At 38.0% G+C, this 24,018-nt stretch overlaps 1 protein-coding gene across 2 annotated transcripts in view; it reads right to left on the reverse strand.

Annotated features, from left to right (window-relative positions):
• The window catches only part of MPPED2 (metallophosphoesterase domain containing 2), a 108,130-nt gene that overhangs the window by 44,803 nt on the left and 39,309 nt on the right, over window positions 1-24,018 (reverse strand). For both annotated transcript variants that reach the window (XM_069857491.1, XM_069857489.1), the window contains exon 4: window positions 4,363-4,588. In XM_069857491.1, coding sequence (XP_069713592.1) covers window positions 4,363-4,588 — 226 coding nt within the window. The remainder of the gene's footprint in view (window positions 1-4,362; window positions 4,589-24,018) is intronic.

Genomic DNA, 24,018 nt, shown 5'->3' on the forward strand with positions numbered 1-24,018 from the left:
TGGAGACCTGAACAAGCTACAACTTGACAAATGTGCAGGATATTGCTGAACAATGCTGCTGTTCCTGTCAGAAGGGAAGAGCTTTATCCTCGGCTTCATTCAGGATGAACTGATTTTCATCACAATGATGCAAATCCCAGATTTCAATCATTATTCAAATAATCAATTTTAATCTTCTACATTTGTGCTTTTCAGTTATTTCCATAAAGTTGATTCTGTTAACCACTAAAGCACACTGATTTATACTGAACTAGTTTTCACATTAAACATTTTCTTCCCTCGAAGATTCATCTCTCCTTATCTAAACAAACATATATGCTGAAAGTCTTGGGTCTTCAGTTTTACTTTTCTTTTTGCTAGACATGCGTGGTATTATTCCAAAATAATTTAAATTATTGCTTTATTAGATTATTTTGTACTGAAAGTTTGTGACTTTTTTGTGTTATTTTTATGGAAAACAGCATTTAAAATCCATAAATAAGCCTATTGACTTGTTATTAATTAATTACCATAAATTTATACGCAAAAAATAAAAGTTTATCAGAATACTTTTTCATTTCAATTATTTATATCTTTCAAACAAACAAAAAGCTACCTGTAGAGTTGAATAGAAGAACAAAATAAAACAGAGAAAAATATTTTCCCTGAACAATTGTTTCTGTCAAAACATGGTTTAAACAAATTCTGGCTCCAGTTAACCACAGCTCTCTAGTGGTTTGAATGCTTTTAAAGCTTCATTAGAAAACAGACATTGCTAGAATATTTGTATTTAAACTTTTATAGCACACTGTAGTAAATTCAGTCCTTCACATTGCTGAACAATTTCCAACATAATTTTAAAAAACACATGAATTTAAATGAAACTTACATGTATTTACTTATACATATTCAGCACCCAAAGCTGCAGTAATATCAAGGCTCTCTCTCCTTAGCCTTTTACAGATAAATCAGTACAAGTTATACTTACGTATACTTCATAAAGGGAGTTTAAAGATTTAAAAATTCACATATCCATTACAGTTTGTACATTTTGTCCTGATTAATACATGGGCTGAATCTCAAAATCTCAAAGGAGAAAATTTTTCCATTGGAACCTCTGAGAGTTTTGACTGCGTAAATATAAACTATCAACTATTTTCCCACCAAACAAGCCAGGTTCATAGGGCAAAGTCAGGAGGAAGAGAAAGCAGGGATATGTTTTTGTGGATAGTAATCTCCAGACCAAATGGAAAATCTTCAGCCATTCTGCTCCTTCAAAGTACATCAAATAATCTCCTATTTAAGGTGTGAAAATGTCAGTTACATTCTCCACCTCTGAAAATGAGCAGAGCTCTGAATGTGATTCATGTACCACCTTTGCTCTTTTCTCTTTTAGGGGCTGATACTCTTGTTCTCAGCTCCCCTCCAGCTAATGCCATTTAATGCGCTCAGAACCATCAGGCTAAATTCAAATTTTCTGCTTCTTAGAGGCTGTTGATATGCACCACCGCGCATTCCAATTGCAAATACACATGAATGCTCCTGTGTATTGTAAGTTATTTTCAACATACAAATTCTACTAAATTGTAAGTTAGGAGGCACTACTTGAATTCTCTTAGGTCTTTAGAAAGCTTTCAGATGTACCATGAGTAATAACATGTAATGAATATGGACTGATATTTCTTTTCCGTAGTTACACTGAGTTGGCAATTTACATTTTCTAAATAGATAGATGACTGATAGCCAGTTTTCCCACTATTCTGGCAATTACTTCTTAGAAACCCCTGACAGGCTGAAACCTCCAGAATCACAGCTGTTATTCTTGGTTTGATCCCTCTTTTAAAATTAAAACCAGTAGCTTTATCAGCAAATGAGATTTTTTTCCCTCTGGAAATACTTACTAAAATGCACATAAATTGAACATGCCGACTTATCTCGTTTTAGGGCTAGAGCATCTTCTGGGTTAATGACCAGTGTTCCAGTTCTGTGACAGAACTAATTGGGGTAAGGAGGCCATAAATACCTACAAACCCCCCAACAAATTCTCTTCCTTTGGGGTAATCTCAAGATTTATTGTAGCAGAGTGAGAAGTGATTGGAGGGGAAGGAGAAAAAAAATGTAATAAGTGCTAACAGGCTTGTAATCATTCTGTCTCAGTTTTCAGGCACAGAAAAGATTTGGAACAGATTTTTCCAGTATCTGATGTGACTTTTTCTTCCCCTCAAAGACCAACTAAAATGCAGGAAACTAGCATTTTCCAGGACCTGTCGTTAATAAAAACAGCAATAATGATGAAAAGCGAGAGAGAAAAGATGACACCACACCTCTGTACTCCAAACACACTAGCTGATCTAAAATGCTGTCTTCAAAATTATAGCCTCAACTCCACATCGAAAGTTGTTCAGAACATGCTTTGACAACAGTTTCTCAAAGCTGAACATAAATGGAACATCCTTCAAGAGGATGTCTGCACTTGGATGGGGCTCAGCAGCTTCACTTCCCATTGATTGCTAATTGGAAAAATCCAGTAATCAATAGATTATATGGAAGAATAATTAAGATTTGTCTTCCATGACTAGGTCAGAATACATGTGCCATTCATTCGTCACAGTTAAAAGAACTCAGTTCCTTGATGCAATGTCCCTCAATATTTCAAAGCAAACATTCTAAATCCGTGTGTATAACTGCAAAATGAAAGAACTTCTAAATGCATCTGGAGACAAAAGGATAACATTATGGATTTGGGAAGTAGAAAGGGGAAAAGATCACTATGTTTTGCCAGTACATAAAAATGTAAATGTAAAGGGATATCACACAGTTCTCCATTTCACAATACCAAGCTCTCTTCTTTCCCAGTCTTGGAGTCTACATTCTCCAGTATCTCCAGCACCTCTGTAGTAACTAGAGTTCAGGCAAATCCACCCTGAGTAAATTTGAAAAGATACCTATGCTCTGTTATCACTGGATGCCTGCAGAATACAAGCCTTCTGAGATATACATATGAAAGTAGTTTAACACAATCTCAACCTTAGGAGCTAACCTTCCAGCAAATCTCAAATCCACCTTACACCACCCAAGCCCTTATGTGTCCTGCCTTTTTCTGTGTTATATGCTATTACTAACAAAATTATTTGAAACGTCTTTAAGAGATGATTCCTAACCCAAATTAAGATCTTTCTTCCCAATTAGCTGATACTGCAGGATTTAAGAGGTGTTTTTTTTATCAGCTAAGCAATGTCAGAGTGATTTTAACTACTAGCTAAAGGCTAGGACTTAAATTTTAAAAATCAGTAGCCTAAGTCAAGAATGTGAGATACACAGCTAGATCACAGTTTTCTAGCTAGCAGTAATGTACACAATGTGACCAAAAAAGCATTGTTAGTATTATCAACATGTGTGGCCTTGTATGAATCACCAAGGCACGCAGGCCAACTGAACAGTCAATAGTGATGAGATGAAGGGGAAAATTTTTAATATCTCTATAGGTTTGTTCCTTGCTTTGGTTCAATTCCTGCTATTCCTTCTTCATCTCCTACTTCCACCTTTAAAGTAAATCTGACATCAAAATGTTATAAGCTTATAATAAACCCTTCTTATAGGTGTGCATAAATTAGCATCTAAGTACTGCAGCTGACAATTGAGAACATCAAGTAACAGAACGATTATCACCATCACTGAAGTTTCTGGTACAGCCTGAAAGGACTATGGCTGTTGTTAACATGTGAGTTTAAAATAAGTGCTACCCAAGACTCCATACAGAGATATCAGGCATCACAATTAAGCAACACACAGAAAATAACAAGAAAAAGTGTCCTTCATACAAAACCAAACGGCAATTCTCCCTTCATATGCTGGGCACAGGGGTGGAATGAGATCAGAATTGGCTTGAAATTTCATTAATACAACTTTACAAGTGAAAGAAAACAATGCCTAGAAACGATCAGAAATAACACATAAAGCACCTGCTGCCTTGTACTTTGTGCTGTTTGGGTGTTAAGTGCTATCATACTTATCTATTAACACAGCAGACATAAATATCCTAACAGCATACAATATAATGGAGCTTCCCTAATACACACTAAGATGCCACAGCAATTAATCCAGAAATACAGAGTGGATATTGAGTCCACCACTTTTTAAGTGCAGGCTGTATAGAAAAAATTACAATTCCTTCTGTCTTATTTCACACGCATGGCTAAATATAGCCTATTTATCCACAAAAAAAAAAAAAAATTGTAGCGATTGTTTCAGGGTGGTTTGCAGCTAAGTTTGATACTGTTCTGCAGGGCAATGCAACAAAGTGGCTTCATGCATTTTCAACAGGAATGATTCCTGCTGTGGTTCAAATAATAAGCAGCAAAGAAAGTTTAAATTGAGACTTACCATGGGGCACCGTATATTCGGAATCCTTTAACTGTTACCTCTGAATCTTGTAAGTAAATACTATTTGTCAGGAGTGACTGAACATTGTCAAAGTCCTCTGGTTTCAATTTGGACACAGAGGGAAAGCGGTAGTAATCTTGTTTAACAAGGTCTGCCATGAATTCCTTATCAAATGTCAGTTCATGATTCCCAGCAATCACTATTTTATATTCATATGGTAGGTTTCCTGAAATAACAAAAAAGAGGACTTAATTAGCACATTTTCCTCCCACACCAGCATTGCCGGCACAATAAGTAGACAGCTAGCAGTAACAGAATGAAATACCCAAGATCTGAGTGCACCTCCATGTTGAGCAGAAGTTCTTAATGCTGATTCTCTTCCACTGAATTAAATTGTATTAAAATGTAAAGTAATGTCACATAAAACAATGTCATAATAAAACATGTGTGCTGCTGAGCTAAAAAAACCAAGCTGGCAGGCACCAAACTCAATCCAAAGGTGGCACAAACCACCACACCGATTTAAATTAGCCTGAGATGCAACCCTGAGTTCTGCCACTGAATTGATGGGACTGGGACAGTGTCAGCAGTGCTGAGTCTCAATCCACAGGAGTGACCTGCAGCGCGATGCCTCAGGTGTCTGAGCAGGTGGGTAGAGCAGAGACTGCAGTACGCCTCAAGTATGTCAGGAGGGTACCAGCCATGGGGTACTCAATTAGGCTGCTGATATTGCTGCTTTCTAAACTATGCCATTATTTGGACTAATTTGTGTACAAGTGGCATTTATTCCAGACCTAGCCTGTTCTCCAAAGCTTAAATTCACTTGCAATGTACTTGCATTCTATTCAGTTTATAACAGTATCTCAATTCTGTAAGAAGTACACATGTAGAAGAAACCATGAAACTCAGGCAAGTAAGACATAAGGTAGGAAAAAGGAAAGGTGATTAATTTATTTACTGTGAGGGTCAGAGATAAAGAGAATAGATTTGATCACCCCAATTCAGGGCAACTATTCCCAGCATTTGGAAAGAGGCATAGATCAGGCCCAAAGAGACAGATTTTGCGGAATTCAAAGACAGATTTTCAAGCACTCAGTACCAACAATCAGAGCTAGATCTTCCAAGAAAACATACTAGGGTGCTGAGCTCCCTTAAAAATATGGTCCCATACTGTGGCGTCTTTCTACAAGTTAGGTTCTTTTACAAATCTGTCCCACTGTGACTTGCCAAAAATCACACGGTAGTTAAGTTTGCATTAAAGCTAACTTCTACTGCCTTCACCATAAGCCTGACTGCATAGTCTTCTACCAAATAATTCATTCCAGTGTTTATTCCTAATAAGAATTGGAAAAAGGCTGAGGTTTGTTTCTTTCTTTGTTTGTTTTTCATAAAGGTAGCAAAATGCATGTGGAAATCTATGGGTCCATCTTCCAATTCTGGTACTTCCAACATCTACCCTGAGGAACACAGATTTGGATGCTATTCCCCATAACTGCAGTTCTCCTAAACAGATGTGGCTTTGATAGTTTAAAACTTGTCTTACAACTTTCATAACTGTTTGGGTTTGTGGTTTTTTTTTGAAATTAAGTTTCAAAGTAGAGCTGTAAGTATTTACAACAAGATTAACTTTACCCTAAATAAGACTTATGGGGAACCAGTCAAACCCTTCTGCTTTTCAATATTTACAGCACAGAAACAGGAATTACACAAGATATGAGTATAAACATAATCTTTGCAAAATTAGTTAATTCTGGATAGAAAACCAAAAAGCTACAAATCCCCTGAAAAAAACCAAGACAGCTTCATAGACACATCTGAACAAAATGCGGATCATACATATTCATAACTCTCTGCAGTGCTGCATTAGATTAAAAGCTGGGGAAGACGCCATAAATGCTCCTCTACGGTTTACGCCTCACTCCTTTCTCTCTTCTCTCTCCTTCCCCATCCACGCTACATGCTGCTCTGCAATTCATTTTTATTTAAAAATTCAATGTGGCAGGTACCTACAATTCCAGCTCTCTGTGACTCCTGGGCACAAGACAAAATTGCTATTTTCTCCTCTCTCAGGAAACATAAAAGATAGCACCAGCATGAAATTTGATACACTTGTCATAACTATCAATCCCCCGAAACAAGCTAGATGTGATAAAATTCTTGAAGAAGTAGGATGGAGAGGTTAAATTCAGGTTTTTGCCAAGTTATCAACATTTGCCAGTTTTAGCAGAGAGAACTTATCTTACTGAATAAACGTCCAAGTTTTATACTTTCTCCCATTTATTTTAATAGACTTGAAAATCAGTGCATTGTGCTGATACTATGCCAATTAAGCCTGGAACATTTTTGCTTGAAGTCAATGGTTTTATCTTGACATCTTGAAAGGCTTACTTTGAAGGCATACAGGACACAACAAGACAAACCAATGGTGTCATCAGTGATTATGAAAAGATATAAATGTAACACCATATATGTTACATCAGCATCTGGAATCAGTAGGGAAAACCAAACAGTATTTATTGCAATCTGTGTCAAAATAGATGTGGAGTTTATTAAGACTACGGAGAGGTTCTGCTTGGTCAGTTCTTGAGAGCCAGGAAGGTGCCGGGAAGCCAGGAGGCCTGGGAGAGAACAACCTCTTCCCAGTGCTGCCGGGGAGCTCAGGACATGGCCTCATCAATGAAACCTAACAACCAACGTCAGGACTGAGGAATAATGCAAAACAAGCTTCAGAGGAGAAACTCGATAAGGACCAAAAATTCAGCAGCATCTACCCATAAGCTCTAGCTCAGCTGCACTGCATGCCCATAGCCTGTGAGTCAGAGGGTAAACAGCGCTGTGGATGTAACCCAGGTGCCCCATCCAGCAAGGATACGAGATATACTTCACCCCACATTTGTACATGATTTACCACAGGATGGGTACCAAGGCCTGACCTAGCTTCTGAACTCTATAATCAGCCACATTTTGCTGTCCTTTTCCACAGCTGGTTCAGGAGCTTGTGATGAGCAACACCACTCATTGAAATGCAAACACATCAAAAGCCAGGGCCAAGCAAAGGGGAGCAGCAAGAGGAAGTCTCATCAGTTTCTTTTCTCTTCCCCAAGGAAACAGTATATAGCATTAATCCCAGTAATAAATTACCTGCAAACAGATTAGCTATTTATTTGTTGCACCCAGGTTTTTCCTTCCTGAAAAGCCCCACGGCAGCACACAACATCCATTCTCTCTGATAAAGTTCATGAAATATTTCGGTGTGTTTTCTTTTGGCAGTCCTGCCCTTTGTCTATAATCTGCTGACCTTCTGTGATTAATATGGAAACATAAACAGTCACACACAAAATCTCCTACTCCATGGTATTTTAGTTCCATCTTGACCAGATTAATCTCTGCATATCTACATCTGTGCTGTTTGTACAAAGAGAGACACTGTAGCACAATACACAGGTTGAAAGGATTTTCCTCATTTTCCTTCACTAAAATTTCATTAGCTACATTTGGTCTTTATTAGTCTAATTTCCTAACTATCAAATTTTCCATCACGCACCAGTAATATTCATTCTAATTTATATTGTGAATCTGATAAAAGAATCACCTTCCAAACAAGGAAAAGAGTTTGATGAGTTTGCTGGGATGAGCACTTCAGAAACCCCAATTAGTAACTCCCAGGGTAATAACTGGGTTTAAATTAAAAATACTTAAATGTCTAACAGGTGAGATCAAAATCCTAAAATTACAGCTACTAAAAATGATTAGAGCACCACATCTGTGAAGTAGAGTCACTTATCCTGGAGTATTTGTAACCTTATATATTTATGCATATACACACACATGGGGGCACATGTGTACCTTCAATACACATTGGTATTTTTTTGTCTAAGACGTTTTTCAACACCTGCCTTTAACAGCAGAGAAGCAAGGGCATAGTGTAATCATTGATTAAGAAAATATTGCAATTAGACAAGTTGTTCTCTTCTGGAAGACAAAAGGTCAGTATCACACTTGCTCAAATAAAAACAAAGATAGTTAACTGTGAATAGCTTCTAAAAACTGAAATGTTTATAGTAAATTCATTAACTTGGGAGTCTTCCAAATATTTTGGTGACTTCTCATTTAACAAGCCAGCCTTCAAGCTACAGTCCCACATACGTTTGTCCCCCCTCAGTGCTCATCCTCACTCCTCTGCCACCACACCACTTTGCCACCACATGGATTTGGTGGTCACACAGCACAGCGGATCAGGAAACTGATCCAGCTGAAAATTGATATAGAAAAAAAGGAACAAGGCTCTGTGAGCATTTTAAAGGCAGAACTTCTTTTGCTGGCTGCAATCACTTATATCACTAAAGTGTTAGCTGAACAGACTGACTTTAAATACAGCTATTACATAGGACAAAGGGGGAAGGTCAGAGGGGAAGGGAGTTGTGGTTTTTATTTTTAACCTAGGTGTTCCAGTGGGTTTTTAAGTTCACCTTAAGTACTTGATCCTCGGAGTCCTTAATCTGTTGAACAAGCGTTCCCGTTTTAATGGCATGCTTCATATGAGTACAATTTAGTCACAACCCAAGTTCTGTAGAGCTGCCAGACATGAAAAGGAGTCTGACTGGCAAGGAATGTTAACTGCTGAGTCCCTATAAAAATAGAAAATCACATTATTTTTTTGTCTACTGTACCTACAAAACCCACATGGAAGTAGGGGAATAAGAAATAACGTATAGCTGGGTATATCATGGTAGAAACCTCTGTTTACACACAAATGCTATGCAAGTGCTTTTCATGTGAAGCTCTGGAAATGCACATGGATACATTAACTATTCAAACCACACAATATTTCCACAACACATGAAGTGTCTCATGTCCAGTCCATTTCATAGCCTCATAGACCTTTCGGCCGTATGTTGAGAAATGGGCTTGAACTACAGATCTTTGTCCCATCAAAAAGAGGAAAATCCGTACAAGTGTGATGCCTGCACAAGTGAGTGATCTTGAACTTATGGTATATCATATATGCTTCAAAAGTGCCTAACTGATCATGGAGCATTCACCCATAACCAACTACACACACATCCAGAGATAAAACACTGAAGAAGCAGACTTTGTGTTGTTCCTATGGACTTCCAGTCCCCACAGCAGCACAGGTTGCCATCAGCTGTCCGGCCACAGCCGCCCACCGAAGGGCAGCAGGTGAGAGCAACCAGCAGAACCTGCTACTGGTCAGCAGCTCTGCAACTCTTCACAGAGGTTTCTCAGGGAAAACCCACCGCACCTCAGGGAAATGGCTATTCTCTCCTCCTCCAAGTATTTCTAGCACAACTGCAACACACAGGCCCCCTTTGGCTTTTTAAAAGACAGGCAGAATACTCAAAGGCTCTGATTTCTCCTTCAACAGCAACAAATAAGTTGGACTGCAGAAGTAGTTATGCAAACCTGACCTTTCATATGGTAAGCTGGACTTCTCTCACCAACAATCAGCTGCAGGTACTGAGATCCAAAACTGGGTAGGAAAAACAAACATCTTTTCTAGGATGAGATTGACCAACTGCCTGTGAAAATACTCTGGTTGTTTTAATCAAACTGCCTTCACAAAAAGTCCTCAGTGGAATAGCAAAAACTGATGTCAACCAACATCCTGGCAGAAAACGTAACCCATGAATTCCTATGCATTTTACCTCTCTGTGTCTGTAGAAATCCACAGAATTAAACAATTAAAAACAAAAAGGCAGGCAAATAAAAGACAGAACATGCACAAAACCAGAACATGCTTCTAAAGAAGTACAAAGAACTAAAGGAAGATGTCTCAAAATCTTCTTAATGAAAAGTATTCCACTGGCTTTTTAAACTGTCATCGGTTCAGATGCATCTTCCTTTTTGTCCCTCCAAAAAAAATTTGGAAAAGAAAAAGTAAAGGCAAAACACACAAGGGCTACACAGCCAGAACAGTAGATGAATGAAAGTTTAACTGTTTTGCCTTTATGCAAAGAAAATATCAAACCACAGCACAGGGAGAAGCAAAGGCTGAGACCCTTGAATTCCTGTGATAAATCTAAAGCTTGTACATTAAAGCTCCCCTTTGTTGGAAATGCTGTTAGACACAACAAAACAGAAATGTTAGGTAAGTGCAAGCTCTGCCTCTGACCTTTCACTCTGTAACCGTCAGGCTTCATTAATTTTCACAAGGCCTGACAGCTCTAGCGTTAATACTCACACTTGCGGATCGAGCCACACAGTAGGTTCAGACTGCTACCTTCTCCTCTGAAACTCATGCATTAGGATTTCTTCCATGCTGGCAATGGAAAACCAAGTCTAAGAAACATTAAACACAAAAAACTACGTTACAATAATGCCAAGGTTGAGTCATAAACCCATGAAAGCAAGGAAGTATTGAGTGAATCTTGCCTCAGCGCCTATAACTCAGCTATGCAGTGCCAAGGTATTGCAGCAAAAACGCTCCTCTCCGCGCAACCACGGATACAGGTGCTACTTAACCTACACAGGCACTTAGGAGAAGTTTGACACTGGCGAATCAGCAGTACTTAATACCCAGTGCTTTCATTTAGTCTCTTTCCCACAGGTAAATGTAGAGAACGATGCCCAACACTGGGACGTACATCACCAAGTGCAGCATGAACCCTGCAACGGGGCCATGTACACTGCTGAAACTAGTAATTACGGGTCTGATTGAAAGATGCTCTGCACTGGTAACAATTCCTTGCTTTTATGTATTTATGTCTCAACCGTAACATTATTCTAATGTAACTGTTTGTGATTAATTTCCTTCTTCTCTCTGTTAAAAGAAAAATGTGGCACAACACAAGCGACTATCTTTTGTTTCGCTTCAGTGTTCCACGGCTTCCTTAGCATTATCCTGACATTCCACGCGCCAGCTTTTGATCTCGGAGTTGTTTTGAATTTCACTGGGCTACTGTTATTGAAACATTTTTTCTTGAAACATGGAAAGCTTCACTTAAGCTTTATCAATTAATACATGACATTTATTTGTTTTGAAACAGAGAGACCCAGAATTTTTTGTTTAGTCTAACCTCAAAACCAAAAAAAGCCTCCAGATTTTGCAGCTCACAGCACCGCCAATGTTAGGTGTAAAAAGTCCCCCAAAATTGACTTTAAAATTATGAAATTTGAAACGGAAGGACCACAGAATTTCTCTGCTTGCTAGTTCCTGAAAAAGTTTACTTTTCAGGCTTACAATTATGTAACCTAAAAGATGGAGCTTTTTTTAAAAAAAAAAAGAAAAAAAAAACACAGGAAAAAAAAAATCACCTAACTTAAAATCAAAAGAGCTGACAGCTATTAAGTTTTCCTTTAAATTCAGCAAATTCTGAGAAAAACATGCTCCCTGGAAGTTGCAGTAGCCTTATTTTTCCCTTTCATTTTTAAAAATTCTTCTTGCAGAATGCTAGCTCCTGCTAGTCTCCTCTTTCCCACAGCAAAGCAATACATAAAGGGCTACCACGAATGCTTCGGTGCTGTGTGTGCACTTTCATAGAGATCCTTTAAGTGAAATAGTGTGTTCACTTGTGAAAATATCTGAGGTTTTCAGGCAAGAACATCTTTAGTCCAGCAGAACTGAAGGCTGTTCGTCTAAACCCATATTTACACTTCTAATGAGATTTGCATTTAACCCCCAGTTGTTTGAGATCTACAGTGCATGTATACTGCAAATAAACAGAAATATATTTTGTAATTCCAACTGAATTTTACATTTTTGCTGGCAATCGAGATCTTAGTGTACCAGGGCTGACAAGTTTTAGACTCATTCCAGCTCGGTGTGGTTTCAAATGGCTCCAATCTCAAACTCTGAATACCAACACTGAGAATGGGAACATAAACTCTGCCTTCACGATGCCAGTGGGGCTAAGTAGAAATGTTCTCCTTGAACTTGATTAAGACTAAATTGAAAAGGAACTTTTTTGGTTACAATTACATTAGGCTAAAATACAGAAACGAACCCTAATACTATCTAAATCTAATAAGAGAAAGCCATCTCTATTTCAAAATTTTCAAAGCATTCTGTATAAATGCATCACAGATCAATTTACATGGTACTTCTGCCAATAAGCAAAACGAAATCACAGGTTCCAATTGGCTTAACTCATATTGGAAAGTGCGAAAGCAAATGCTAGAAAATGCAATTACTGCAAACAAACTCCATTTTCTCCACTCAGGAGGGAATTCCAGGGAACATTTTATTGCCTTCAAATAATATTTCTAAAGGCATCAATACACAATTCTATTTTCTTTTCAGAGTCCCCCCACACTATATAACCTAATCTTCTATCAAGAAACTCACCAGATTTTAAAATAATATATTGGTTGTTGATATTACCTTGTGCACGCACATATTGTATCAATTTAAATGATTTTTCTCCATGAATCTTAAAAATACAATAAACAGCCATCACTGTCTGATACAAACAGATCTGAACCAACTTCCCATAACATACCCTTTGTCTCTGTCATTTACAATTCCAATTAAGTCCTTTTTTCCCTAAAATAAATGAATAAAAGCCATCAAAAAGGAGGTCATCTTGAGAAACAATTATACAGAAAGTAATTAAGCTAATCATAATTATCACAGACAATGTCTTGGTGTTGTCATGTACGTATACTTTCACACTGCAAAAGGCCAGCAAACGCTGGGGACAAGATTTTCCAGACGAAGTAAAAAGTCTGGATATCAATTCTTCTCTTCTTACTGAAGGAAATGAGAATTATGAATACAGGACCCAGATTTTTCTGCCTTATTGGCAGGCACCCTTTATGTGAGCAGCAGAACTTCCTTTTCTGTCCACTGGACTGAAAAACACATCTCTACTGGGACACCTCCAATATCTACCTACTCATCCTAAGATAAAAAAATCAAAAGCCACATAAAATCACCAAGAAAATTTCTGCTGTCTCTGCCCTCTCTGAACTTGTTCTCATTATTTGTTTTCTCATTTTTAAATAAACGTCTTTGAGGTTCACAATGCACAGAGCAAGAGGCAGATGCCTCCCTTCACCTCAAAGCCTGGTAAAGCTTGGTCACAATTTCTCAAAAAATCCCTCTGAGTGCTTCCTTTTTTTCCTCTATCACAGAAAGATAATCAAAGTGTTAAACTTATGAGAAGAAAAATCTCAAATACATAAACAAGAAATTCATGATAACCATTTTAATTTTCTTTCTATAATACAGTATATTTTACGTAACTTCTCCATTTCTATACGTGGAACTGAAATGCTTCCTTTTAAAACTGTAATTTTTGAGTCCATTATTGGTAAACTACAAAACATACTGGGGGCTCAGACTTAACTGGCTACCAATGCTAATGTAACACAAATAAATTCTCACAAGAAATAAAAAATAATAACTGACAGCAAGAATAATCACAAGAAAATACACTGAAAGGAAAAAGGAGTAATAAGCTAATTTTTTTTTTAAATATCCCAAAGGTTTTAAAAGCATGGACTGCTGTCTAGAAGCAGTACATAAGCTTTTTAACAAATCTGAGAATGTAACGTTCTCCAGTGTGCTAAAGATATTAGTGACTTTTGAAATGTTACCCTGTCATCATGTTTTGTGCTTTTACTTGTAAACATTTAAGTATGAGAAGCAAGTCTGATATTCAAAGGTTTTAAAACATATTTTTAGATGGCAATGCTGATGGTTTTTGGGACCTGTTTCTTCTTTTTTGAAGTTAGAAGAGAAATCTAAAACCTGAACTGAACTCCACCTCTGGAAGCAGCCGATATCCATTTGACAGCACTATGTACTGTATTTCAGAACTACCTCCACGGTGAGAAAGTACACAAAGAATGCAGACAGAAAGTACAGTCACCCAAAAATATTCAGGCTGGTCTTTACGTACCTCCAGTACGATTTTGTGAATCCCACATTTAAATTTATAATTCTAAATAAACCTAAACATTCCATTATAGTCATTCAAGATGAACTTGGATACCAGGAATCTCCTGAGCCCTGTAAGGAAATTCCTTTTAATAACCCAGCCCACAGAGACGTTTCTTAGCTACTAAAGGAGACAACCATATCACTCCAGCTGTATCACGTTATTACATGGAACTGAATTCCTCTTAAGTAGTTTTTTTTCCTATCCATCTTGAATTCCCTGAGCACAATGACACATAGCCTCAGATACCTTCCTTGTATATTTAAGCATATATAGCAAGCCCAAACACTAAAGAGAGAGAGACAGAAGAAAACTTTAAGGCTGATAAAGGTTTAGAGTGATAACTACAGAAATCGGTGCCAGTGATTTCTCAGCTCCAAATCTCACCCCTGCTACTATTTCTTGCCACCCTGCCTCTCCTCCTGGCTTTGAAGAACTTGAGTTTACCAAATTATTTATATTACAGTATCCCAGAACCTCATAACAGATGGTTCAGACTGAAGTTTTTTTAAAAAATCCAAGGCGCTGCTCTTTGAATTTCTGTGGGCAAACCAATGTGCTGAAATATCTCCTAACAGTCCTTCCAAAGAAGGAAGGACAACACAGAACAACGAAAAATAGTATATACAATGTGAACTACATTCTGCAATATAGACTTTGAGTACTTTATATGTGATGGAATTCAGCTGAAACTCTTATTTTTCCTATCCTTATTACAAATATGCAGGCCCTTTGCTGCAGCTGTCTCTGCTCTTTATAGGGACAATATTAAGCACTTAATCTACTAAGGCAGTGAAATGTTTTTTAATCAAGTTAAATTGATATGTGATATTTATGGCATTTGTATCCATGCATTTGAATTTACACTAACATTTTCCAATGCGCTGCAAAACCTGTATGACACAATATCTGTAGTTTCCTTTTGTGTACAGAAATACACCAAGGATTCCATACACGAATAAATACTTCTCTGTAATTAAACGCTATCATTAACTGTTGAGACATGCAACATTTGCAATTTTTCATCTCACGTGTTTTCTACTGAGTAGGGTCTCTCTTGACTTATCCATTTTAGCCGTCATTTCTAGAACTAAAAAAAAAACTAAACAAGGAATGAAAAATTGCTGTTAAAAGGTATAACACGTAGACCTTAAGTTTAGCTGAATAAAGCACGAACTATAGTTAAGCAGAGCTGGTCATTAGGACAAAGCACTAAGAGAACAGCTATTTCAGTCACTTGCACAAAGGTAACAATTTATTTCTTATTTATACTCCTTTCTGCTAAGGTTTTGCCCTTTCACCTCAAAGGCAAGCATCATTGTTTTTGCAGCTGGCTTCACGGAAGCATTTGTTTAGGAATGGCTATATTGCTTCCACTAGAACTGTACACACACCCTCTCCAGTAACTCACTCAAATGCCAGGACCCATTTTGACACAGAGAGCCAGAGCTGCCTGTCACCAGCACAGCTGCTCTCCCTTCCCTCTACCCCAGGCAGCCCAGTCAAAGGCTGCAGCGTGGTATCCAGGCAGCCCTCCTTGCTCAGGCAATCCCCCCCCGCCTTTCATATTCCAGCTAATGGCACAGGATTATAATTTACAATCAGGAGACTGCAAATGGCAAACAGCTTTCCCTTCAGTGCTAGTCTGGGAATTACTTTGCATGGGGTTTTATATGGGGACGTTATCACAGACCTTTACTCTCAGGACCACATGTATGGCTACAACTACATTTTTTAATTCCCAGCGACCACTAAAGCTTGCAGCAGGGACAAAGGAGAGAAGAGGGAACACGCGCCTTCCCTACAATGCTCAGGAGACATCTACAACACAAAAATGCAGGAAACTTCACGGTTGCCTTGCAGCTTTTCTGCTCATCTCTCCACAGCAAAGACAAATGCCAAATGCTGCTTAAGAGAGGTGGGAGCCATTAGAGTAATGTATAGGGGAGAGAGGCTCAAATAAAAGTGAGGAAATGGGAGTAACTTTATCATTTGCAGCTCTGTTTTAAACTAAAACTCCATGTTTGTGTGGCTGGTTGCATGAAAAAAAAAATTAATGGCAATATTCAGGAGAAAAGGAGCTGTTGCACTTTGATACCCAGCCCAGCCTGTAGTATTAAAGATTCTGTCTAGTTCATTAGAAACGATGCACATAATTCTGAGGTCTTTAAGGTTCACTTATCAACAGTTACAGGAAATTCAAAGTACGAAGTGTTCCTGAGCTCTCATGTCTTAATTTTATTGACTTGGGAAGAAATGAATCTCTGGAAAAACCAGGTGAATCTCCACACTTTACATCCCTGTGCTCTCATTTGTCTCCTTCTTCTTTGTAGCCTTAGTCCCTCTTTCAGTTTGATGTTATTTCATTTTCTGTGCTGGTTTTGCATCTTCTTGCCTCTCTCCTTACACTGGTGCTGCTTTGTTCCTTCTCTACTACACGTATCATCAATAGTAAGCGAGGGTTTGGTAACTGTCACCTCACAGCTGGGGTGCAGGATGAAACCAGAACAGTGAAGTGAGACATTGAAGTGACCTCAGCCTCAGTGGGATCTCAGGTCCTGAGAAGCTTGGCTCCCAAAGCTATGGAAGAGCCATCCTGAACCAGTCCACACGTCAGCCAAACACTGAGACCAGCCCAGTACCACAAGACAAGACATTGCAGCAGAGAAAGTCCTCCAGCCTTGTACCAGGATTTATGAGAGAGGATGCAGCCTGTGGGTCTTGCAACCAACCTACAGAGCAAAGCACCATTGTTCACATCATCATGCTCAGGATGACAAAGCAGGACAAAGAAAAAGCAAATTCCTTTCACTCTGGGAGAAGAGGTTCTCTTCCTTTTTCTCCTCACCAGTGGTATCAGATGACGAATATAACACTCATCCTCTGAAGTCAATATACTTCCTAAATACAGTCACATTAAAGATTTCAAGCTCTTTTAACAGGCAGTGAGGATGGATGTGAGAGGTGGAGTTCACAGGTCTTTCTTGCAGCCCTTCCGTGCCAAGACACCACCGTGCCCAATACATAAAAAGTATGCAGAATTTTTCCAAGCTCAAATACTCAGCTTCAGCCTACGGCAACAAGAGGGTTAATTAACTAGCTATGCAGGCTGGCTATAGCCAGCAAAAAACAACAATCTATTTAACAAAAAAAGAAGTCAGTAATTCTTGGCACATATATTAACTCCCCTAGTATAGGCAATTACTGTAAAAGAAAGGTCTGCCAGTCTTGCATTAACATAAATTGCTGCATGTTGCTTTTCTAAAGAACATTTGAGTTTTAAGCTTGAATCAACAGCATGCCGCATCCCCACCCCACAATCTAACATTTTTAGCAGATCTTCAGCCTCAGTGGCTGGCCACAAAAAAAAAAAAAATTATTTTATACAAGCCAAAAAAATGCAGGATGTCGTTTCACCAAGATTCTGTTTTGTACCTCAGTTTAAGGTAACCTCACACATTTCCTTACAGGCAGAACTGCAAAGAGGAAGGAGGTAGGAAGCGCAAAACCCAAAGATCATTCCTGCTGCCTGCTAGTTTCTGTACTCGCATACAACATAAAAAAACCACCAGTGGTGATTAAAAAAAAAAAAAAAAAAGCCTTTGTAATAGACAGGACACTGCCAACCAGCTTTAAATTGAATTACACAGCCTGCTAATCTTTATGATGAAATAAAATTTCTTTGAACACTACACATTATACTAAAATCTGCAGTGCTTCCTCACTCCAGCCCCAACCTCTCTCTGCTCAAAGCAACTCCTCCACCCCGAAACCATTGTTCTTTCTAAGCAGGAATGTGATGCTCTACTAAGAGAAAGATTTCTTATTTTGATTAGGTATTGTTAATATGGTGTATGTAATGTGAAAATTTAAGGGAGGCATTTTTGCATTTTTTATTTTTGATGCAACATTTAATTTGTAAGTAGCAAAATAAATTTATGGTGTACAAAGAATACATAGACTGCTTTCCGTTGAAATAATTCTCATGTTTCGACATGCAGCTGCAGCAGCAATGCTGGAAGAAGAATTTGATGACAATGTCTATAAAACTTGCTATTTGGGTGGCATTACTTGTTTCATGCCTGGTCAATACAACCACCATAAATCTTTGTTCTGTTTTAAAGTGGATTTGCAGGGAAGAGGGAATTAAAAGGAAGAATTATTTTGGTTATTTAATAAATTTGCTTTGGTTATGGTTTGTTATTCAAAACCTGATCATCCCCTCCTTTCAATACAACAGCAGTCCAGGGAAGCAGACCCAAGAAATGACTAAGCAATTATCATGATTGAAAGTCCTGTCCAAGAATTGTGCAACACTTTCCAGTGCTCCTGGCTCCTTCCTTTCATTGAAAATTACTAAATGAATGTCAGTTTTAAACATACAAAAAGCCACTCAATCCATAACATTATTCTCTTTGAAAGCACTTTTCACCTGAGCCAACTTCCCTAATAGCTGTCAAATAACACCTTAATATTTGGGTTGACTGATCATGGTAGGTAGTAAACAACTTGTACAGAGAACGGTATCTCTAGGAAGTCAGTGACTACAGTTTAGGAAAAAAGCTCGAAGTCTCTCTGTATGCCATGAACAGGTAGTAAAAACAGGTTCCTGTGAAATTTCTTTATGAAAAGTTGTCAGGAATAACAAGAACAAAACAAGAAACAAATGATAAGATATGAATAAACTCACATCATTCCTCATGCACAAATTCCACCTTAGCAGAGATTTTACATCAGGAAAACATCATTCAGCTCATTATAAAAAATCCACATGGCTGTATTCCCCCACTATTTTATAAATACAATAAAATGCAACATTCAAATTAATTTTTCATTCCTCCAAGAAGAAAAAAAAATTTACTATTAATATATCTAGAAAGGTATTTGCAAATAAGAACTGAGCACTGATGATTAATTTAGTCAAGCCCTATGGGAATTTAAAACGAAGCGCAAGTGAGAATTTAACAGTGACATTAAACACAGTTCAAGTTAGAACAAGCAAAGAAATAAGTAATGACACGGCAATAAAATCTAAATAAATTTGGAATAAGTTTTAAAAAACTTTACCAACAAGATAGAGTGACATATACATCCCAGAAAACTAACTAAGTTTAAAAAAGCCATCAAACCAAAAAATTGGAAGATGACTCTAGATTTCATGATATAAGTGAAGGGTGTTTTCAAAGAAATTGCATCAACATGTTCTAAACTCATAATATTCAGCATCTATTAGCAGCAATATTTAATAAGCAAGTAGACACCATAAAACTGTTGGTACAGGCTTGCCAGTGCATCTTCAAGTCTCCGTTATTCTCCAGTTCAGGGCATCTCTAAAGCAGGCAGCCAGCCTTGTCTGAATCCTGCAAATCACACCAAACTCCGAACAGGATCAGCAGGACAGCAGAACACCAACAGAAGAGTCAACTGTCCTCAACAGCCAGCTCAATCTCTTATTAAAATAAGCATATTCCTTTTCAGCCTGAAGCCTAAGTAGCTCCTCACCAGAGAAGCTGTTTTCAAAATCAGACTAATGGATTTTCCAGTGAGTTGCTTCCCTCTCTCCAAGAACAGCTGTGCAAAACTCATACATACTTACAGGATTAAAGCTACCTCAGCATTTTCTTTCACTTTCAATGAATGCAATTTTTTTTCAAGTGCTAGGAATTTTGTTCATCAAAATGTTATTTTATGTTTAGTCAATTATTCATTCTAGCTATAACAAGTAGAGCAATACAGAATTCAAAATATGCTCCAGATGGTAAAAGCACAAATCAGAAATAAATCAATTTATAAAAATAGGAAGAGATTTGTTTTTATTGCCATAATTTCACTTTAAAATATTCATAAGCTTCCTTCTGGATCTAAATTAGTTCTGAATACTTTGAGCTAATATCCCTCTGAATTTGGAGAAAATTAGAGTTACTTGCTTGTTTTTATAAAAAAAGTCACGTCAGATGCTAAAATAATTCACATCACATATATACTTTTAAGGAGCTAAAGTTCTCAAGAACAAATACTTTGTCACAATGAAACTGCTTTCAGTGTACATCAGCAAAAGGAACACACACACAATCCTAAAAGAAATATGCCTGGAGAGGAGATGAAGCCTAGATAAAATGGGGGACTAACTAAGCCATATGAGAGAGACTGAGAAAGGACACAAGGGATGTGATCCTGAATTTTCAAACAATGATAAGAAAAGAGCTTGGTCTTACTATTATCTTGTTTTGTTACAGTTCATTTTTTTTCAGATTAAATGATACTGTCTTCAAGATCAAACACTGTTATGGCAGGTGTCTGGTTTATACTTTTGGATATAATTTCATGGTTCTACAGTATTAACGCAGAAATCTCTGTGTAGACTGGAACCAAGTCCATGCCTCCGAGAGCAACACCACACTTCCAGTGCTCTTCCCATTTTGTTATCTATTCCCTGACAGACAGCAATTCCAAGTTGAGGTTGCTATTTTCAATAACTAAACTTTCACATAAGAACAAATTCTAAAAGAATACACTTCTGAGGACCACATTCATACACGCAGAGTAACATGAAAACTGCCACATTCAAATAGTATAAACATTCTTTTATGCTCCCTATAAGTAACATGACAGAAGAACTAAACCACAGAAAAAGCACTTTATTTTTATTTTAGCTCTATCAACAATGTTTATACTAAAGGAAAGGATATATTACAGGTAAAGAAACATTTCTTCCAGTACAAACACATATGTATTTGGCCACTAAACAATTCACAATGTTCCTCAAATCATTATCCCCTGGAAATTAAAAGAAATATTAATTCAAAACAAAAGCAAGACATGAAAGAAAAAAACATGAAACACCAGACCAACTCAGAAAAAGTCTGGCCGAATTCTACTCTCAGCTCCACAGACATCAACCAGCAGTAATTTCGCTTATGGGATTGATCCATATCTGTAGAATTCTCCCTAGTTCATCCAGTACTATATCTTGTTATAGAAATCTTACATGGAAAGGAAAACCCCAAATCACAAATGGATACAGTAAGAGATAACCATTAAACAAAAAAAGAACAAAACTGGCTGTTTGAGAAAAATTACTAAACCAGATGCAAACTACGCATCCAAGTAAGGATATGCACAACCAAGCCCACACTAATTGAGCACAATAAACATATCGCCACTCATTAAAGATTTATCTGCCTGGATTTATCTTTGCTTTCTCTTCAGTTCTTTCGAGTTATTCAATCACTTCCCATCATCCTGGAAAGGAAATATTGCTCTATAAAGACAGAGCTATAATTAGACATTCCTGTATTTCATTTCCCATATATGACTGAATAAGAATGGATGGGAAAAATATGAACAGTGATAATAATGGTATGTTGCAACATTCAGTAAGAAATATACTGAGCATAGAGCAACATCTTAATTCTTCCTCAGCACATAATGCTGTGTTTACTGCAAGGTCAGTTAAGTTACTAAAAGAGATTTTTAATGAAAACAATTATAAATTTAAAATAACTGTGTTTAAAGCATTTAACAGTCACTAAGGTCAAGTGATTACAGCAGTTACAAGACCCAAGGGACATGTTCACACCAAAACAAAGTGAATAAATTACCTCAGCCAGTGTATGTAATCACTAAGTGACCACAGAGGTTATTCAATGTATGAGCTCAGACAACTTTCTGGCAAAACCAATAACAAAAATTTATCAGTCAAAGAGAAAAAAGCATAAGAAGTAGCAAACTTGCAGGAAGGGCCAAGAGCTAGAAGAAGTGGGAAAGAGGCCAGAGAAAGCACGTTCTGTGATCTTGCTATAGAGGGAAGAACGTTATGAAATGGATGGACAAAATGCTGAACATTTTGCTTAGGTGCTATATCCAAAGACCTGCAATGGGATGCACAATTTAAAATTGCAAGGCTGACAGAAGTGCTCTCAGTCATGTATAACTGTGGCACGTGTGACATGCAGAGAAGTGCAAGCAAGGCAAGGGTTCAGAATAATCAGCTTTTAACTTTTCCCGTGGCTTTACTGCCAAGAAAATTGCAAACAGTTATTGTATCTTAGTTATCCCATTATATCATCCTAGAGGTGATGAGACCCTGTTTTTTTAACCAGAGTAGGTAAAATAAGCTGTAGAATGAAGCCTAGCTTTGATCTCACTTCTCTCCCTCAAGGTATAAACGACACAGATGCCTTGTCTTCATTACCGCTTTACAACACAATTGCCAGCGGAGGAAACCATGCACACAAAAGATATGAAAACCACTTTCTATAAGGACAACGTTGTATTTGATGGGAGTTCTCAGCACACTGCTTTGGAATAAGGTTCATACCAACTATGATAAAGAAAAGATGCCTCCCACTATATAGCAGAGGCAAAAGGAATCTTGCTTGTTCCTGCCTGCCACTGGTATGTATTCTTTAAGCTATTAAATGTCATCACCTCACAACTCTGAAGGTATTAATCTTTACAATAAACAGAGTAAATAGAAAAACGTGATTACTCCCATTTTACAGACAGAAGTCTGAAATAAAGTGGTAGAAGGGCACGCCTGACTTCATAGTGTTTTGATTCCAGACAAGGAGCAGACAGCACTGGAGCAAGTATTCACCACCGTGACAAGATTCCACAGGGGAATCAATTTTCTGCCTCACCTTATGCCAGAAACCTAATAACTGGTATTGTCATATATATGAAAATGCAAGTGGGCTCTGTGCGTGTAAAAAGAATAAATAAAAATGAAAGAACAAAAGCAGTTTTCTCTGTACCTGAAATATGAAAGCCTGAGGCTTTCATGAAAGCCTGTAGGTCCTCTCACAGTCAAAGCTTCCAGTTTCAGTGACAGTGACTGCCAAAGAATAGAAAATCTGCTTTCTCAGATAAATGCCATACTGACTTCTACACAAGCTATATATATGCTAAGAAAGACCCATGATAAACTGTTGAGACTGGAACAAGACCTATTCAAGGGGTTATAATTCCTGTAGCAAATGTTAAACCAAGAATCTGTGTGATAAAATATCATAATGAAATATCTCTTAAATACAAGAAATGCCAAGTGGCTACCAACACTGTAAGATTCCCCACAAAAGAGTGAAAACACAGCACCAGCTTACTTGTTATGGCTTTCAGCAGTACTGAGTGTTTTCAAATGCCAAGCACTGGGCACGGGCTCTGGCTGAATCTGAACAGTACTTGTGAGACAACCCAAGGTCCAAAGAGGAACTTGGGTAGCCAGACACTGCTCTTAGCAGCTTATATCAGGGTAGACTCTAAGTCTACACTCTCTAGAAAGCCATTCCTTTCCCGGAGCTGCCTGGCATCTGCAACAACCAAGCCTCATTCAACAGCAGTGCTGTCCAGCCTCTCTACAAGGACTGTAACTTGGTGAGACCACACCACCCATTCCCAGGGAAGCTATGGAGCCTCCCATTGCCCTCAAATTGCTTGTTTCTCCTCCTGCCCAACACTAATGTTTACAGGTTATTTCCCTTCACCTCTGTGCCTGGGAAGATCATGGAACAGATCCTCCTAGAAGCTATGCTAAAGCACATGGAGGTGATTCAAGGCAGCCAGCACGGCTTCACCAAGGGCAAGTTCTGCCTGACCAGCCTAGTGGCTTTCTACGATGGGGTAACCGCAGCAGTGGACACAAGAAAACCAATGGATGTAATCCATCTGGACTTCTGTAAACACTTTGGCATGGTCCTCTACAACATCCTTCCTCTAAACTGGAAAAAATATGGATTTGATGGGTGGGCTGTTT

This window comes from Phaenicophaeus curvirostris, chromosome 5 (genome assembly GCF_032191515.1).
Source record: "Phaenicophaeus curvirostris isolate KB17595 chromosome 5, BPBGC_Pcur_1.0, whole genome shotgun sequence".
NCBI lineage: Eukaryota > Metazoa > Chordata > Aves > Cuculiformes > Cuculidae > Phaenicophaeus > Phaenicophaeus curvirostris.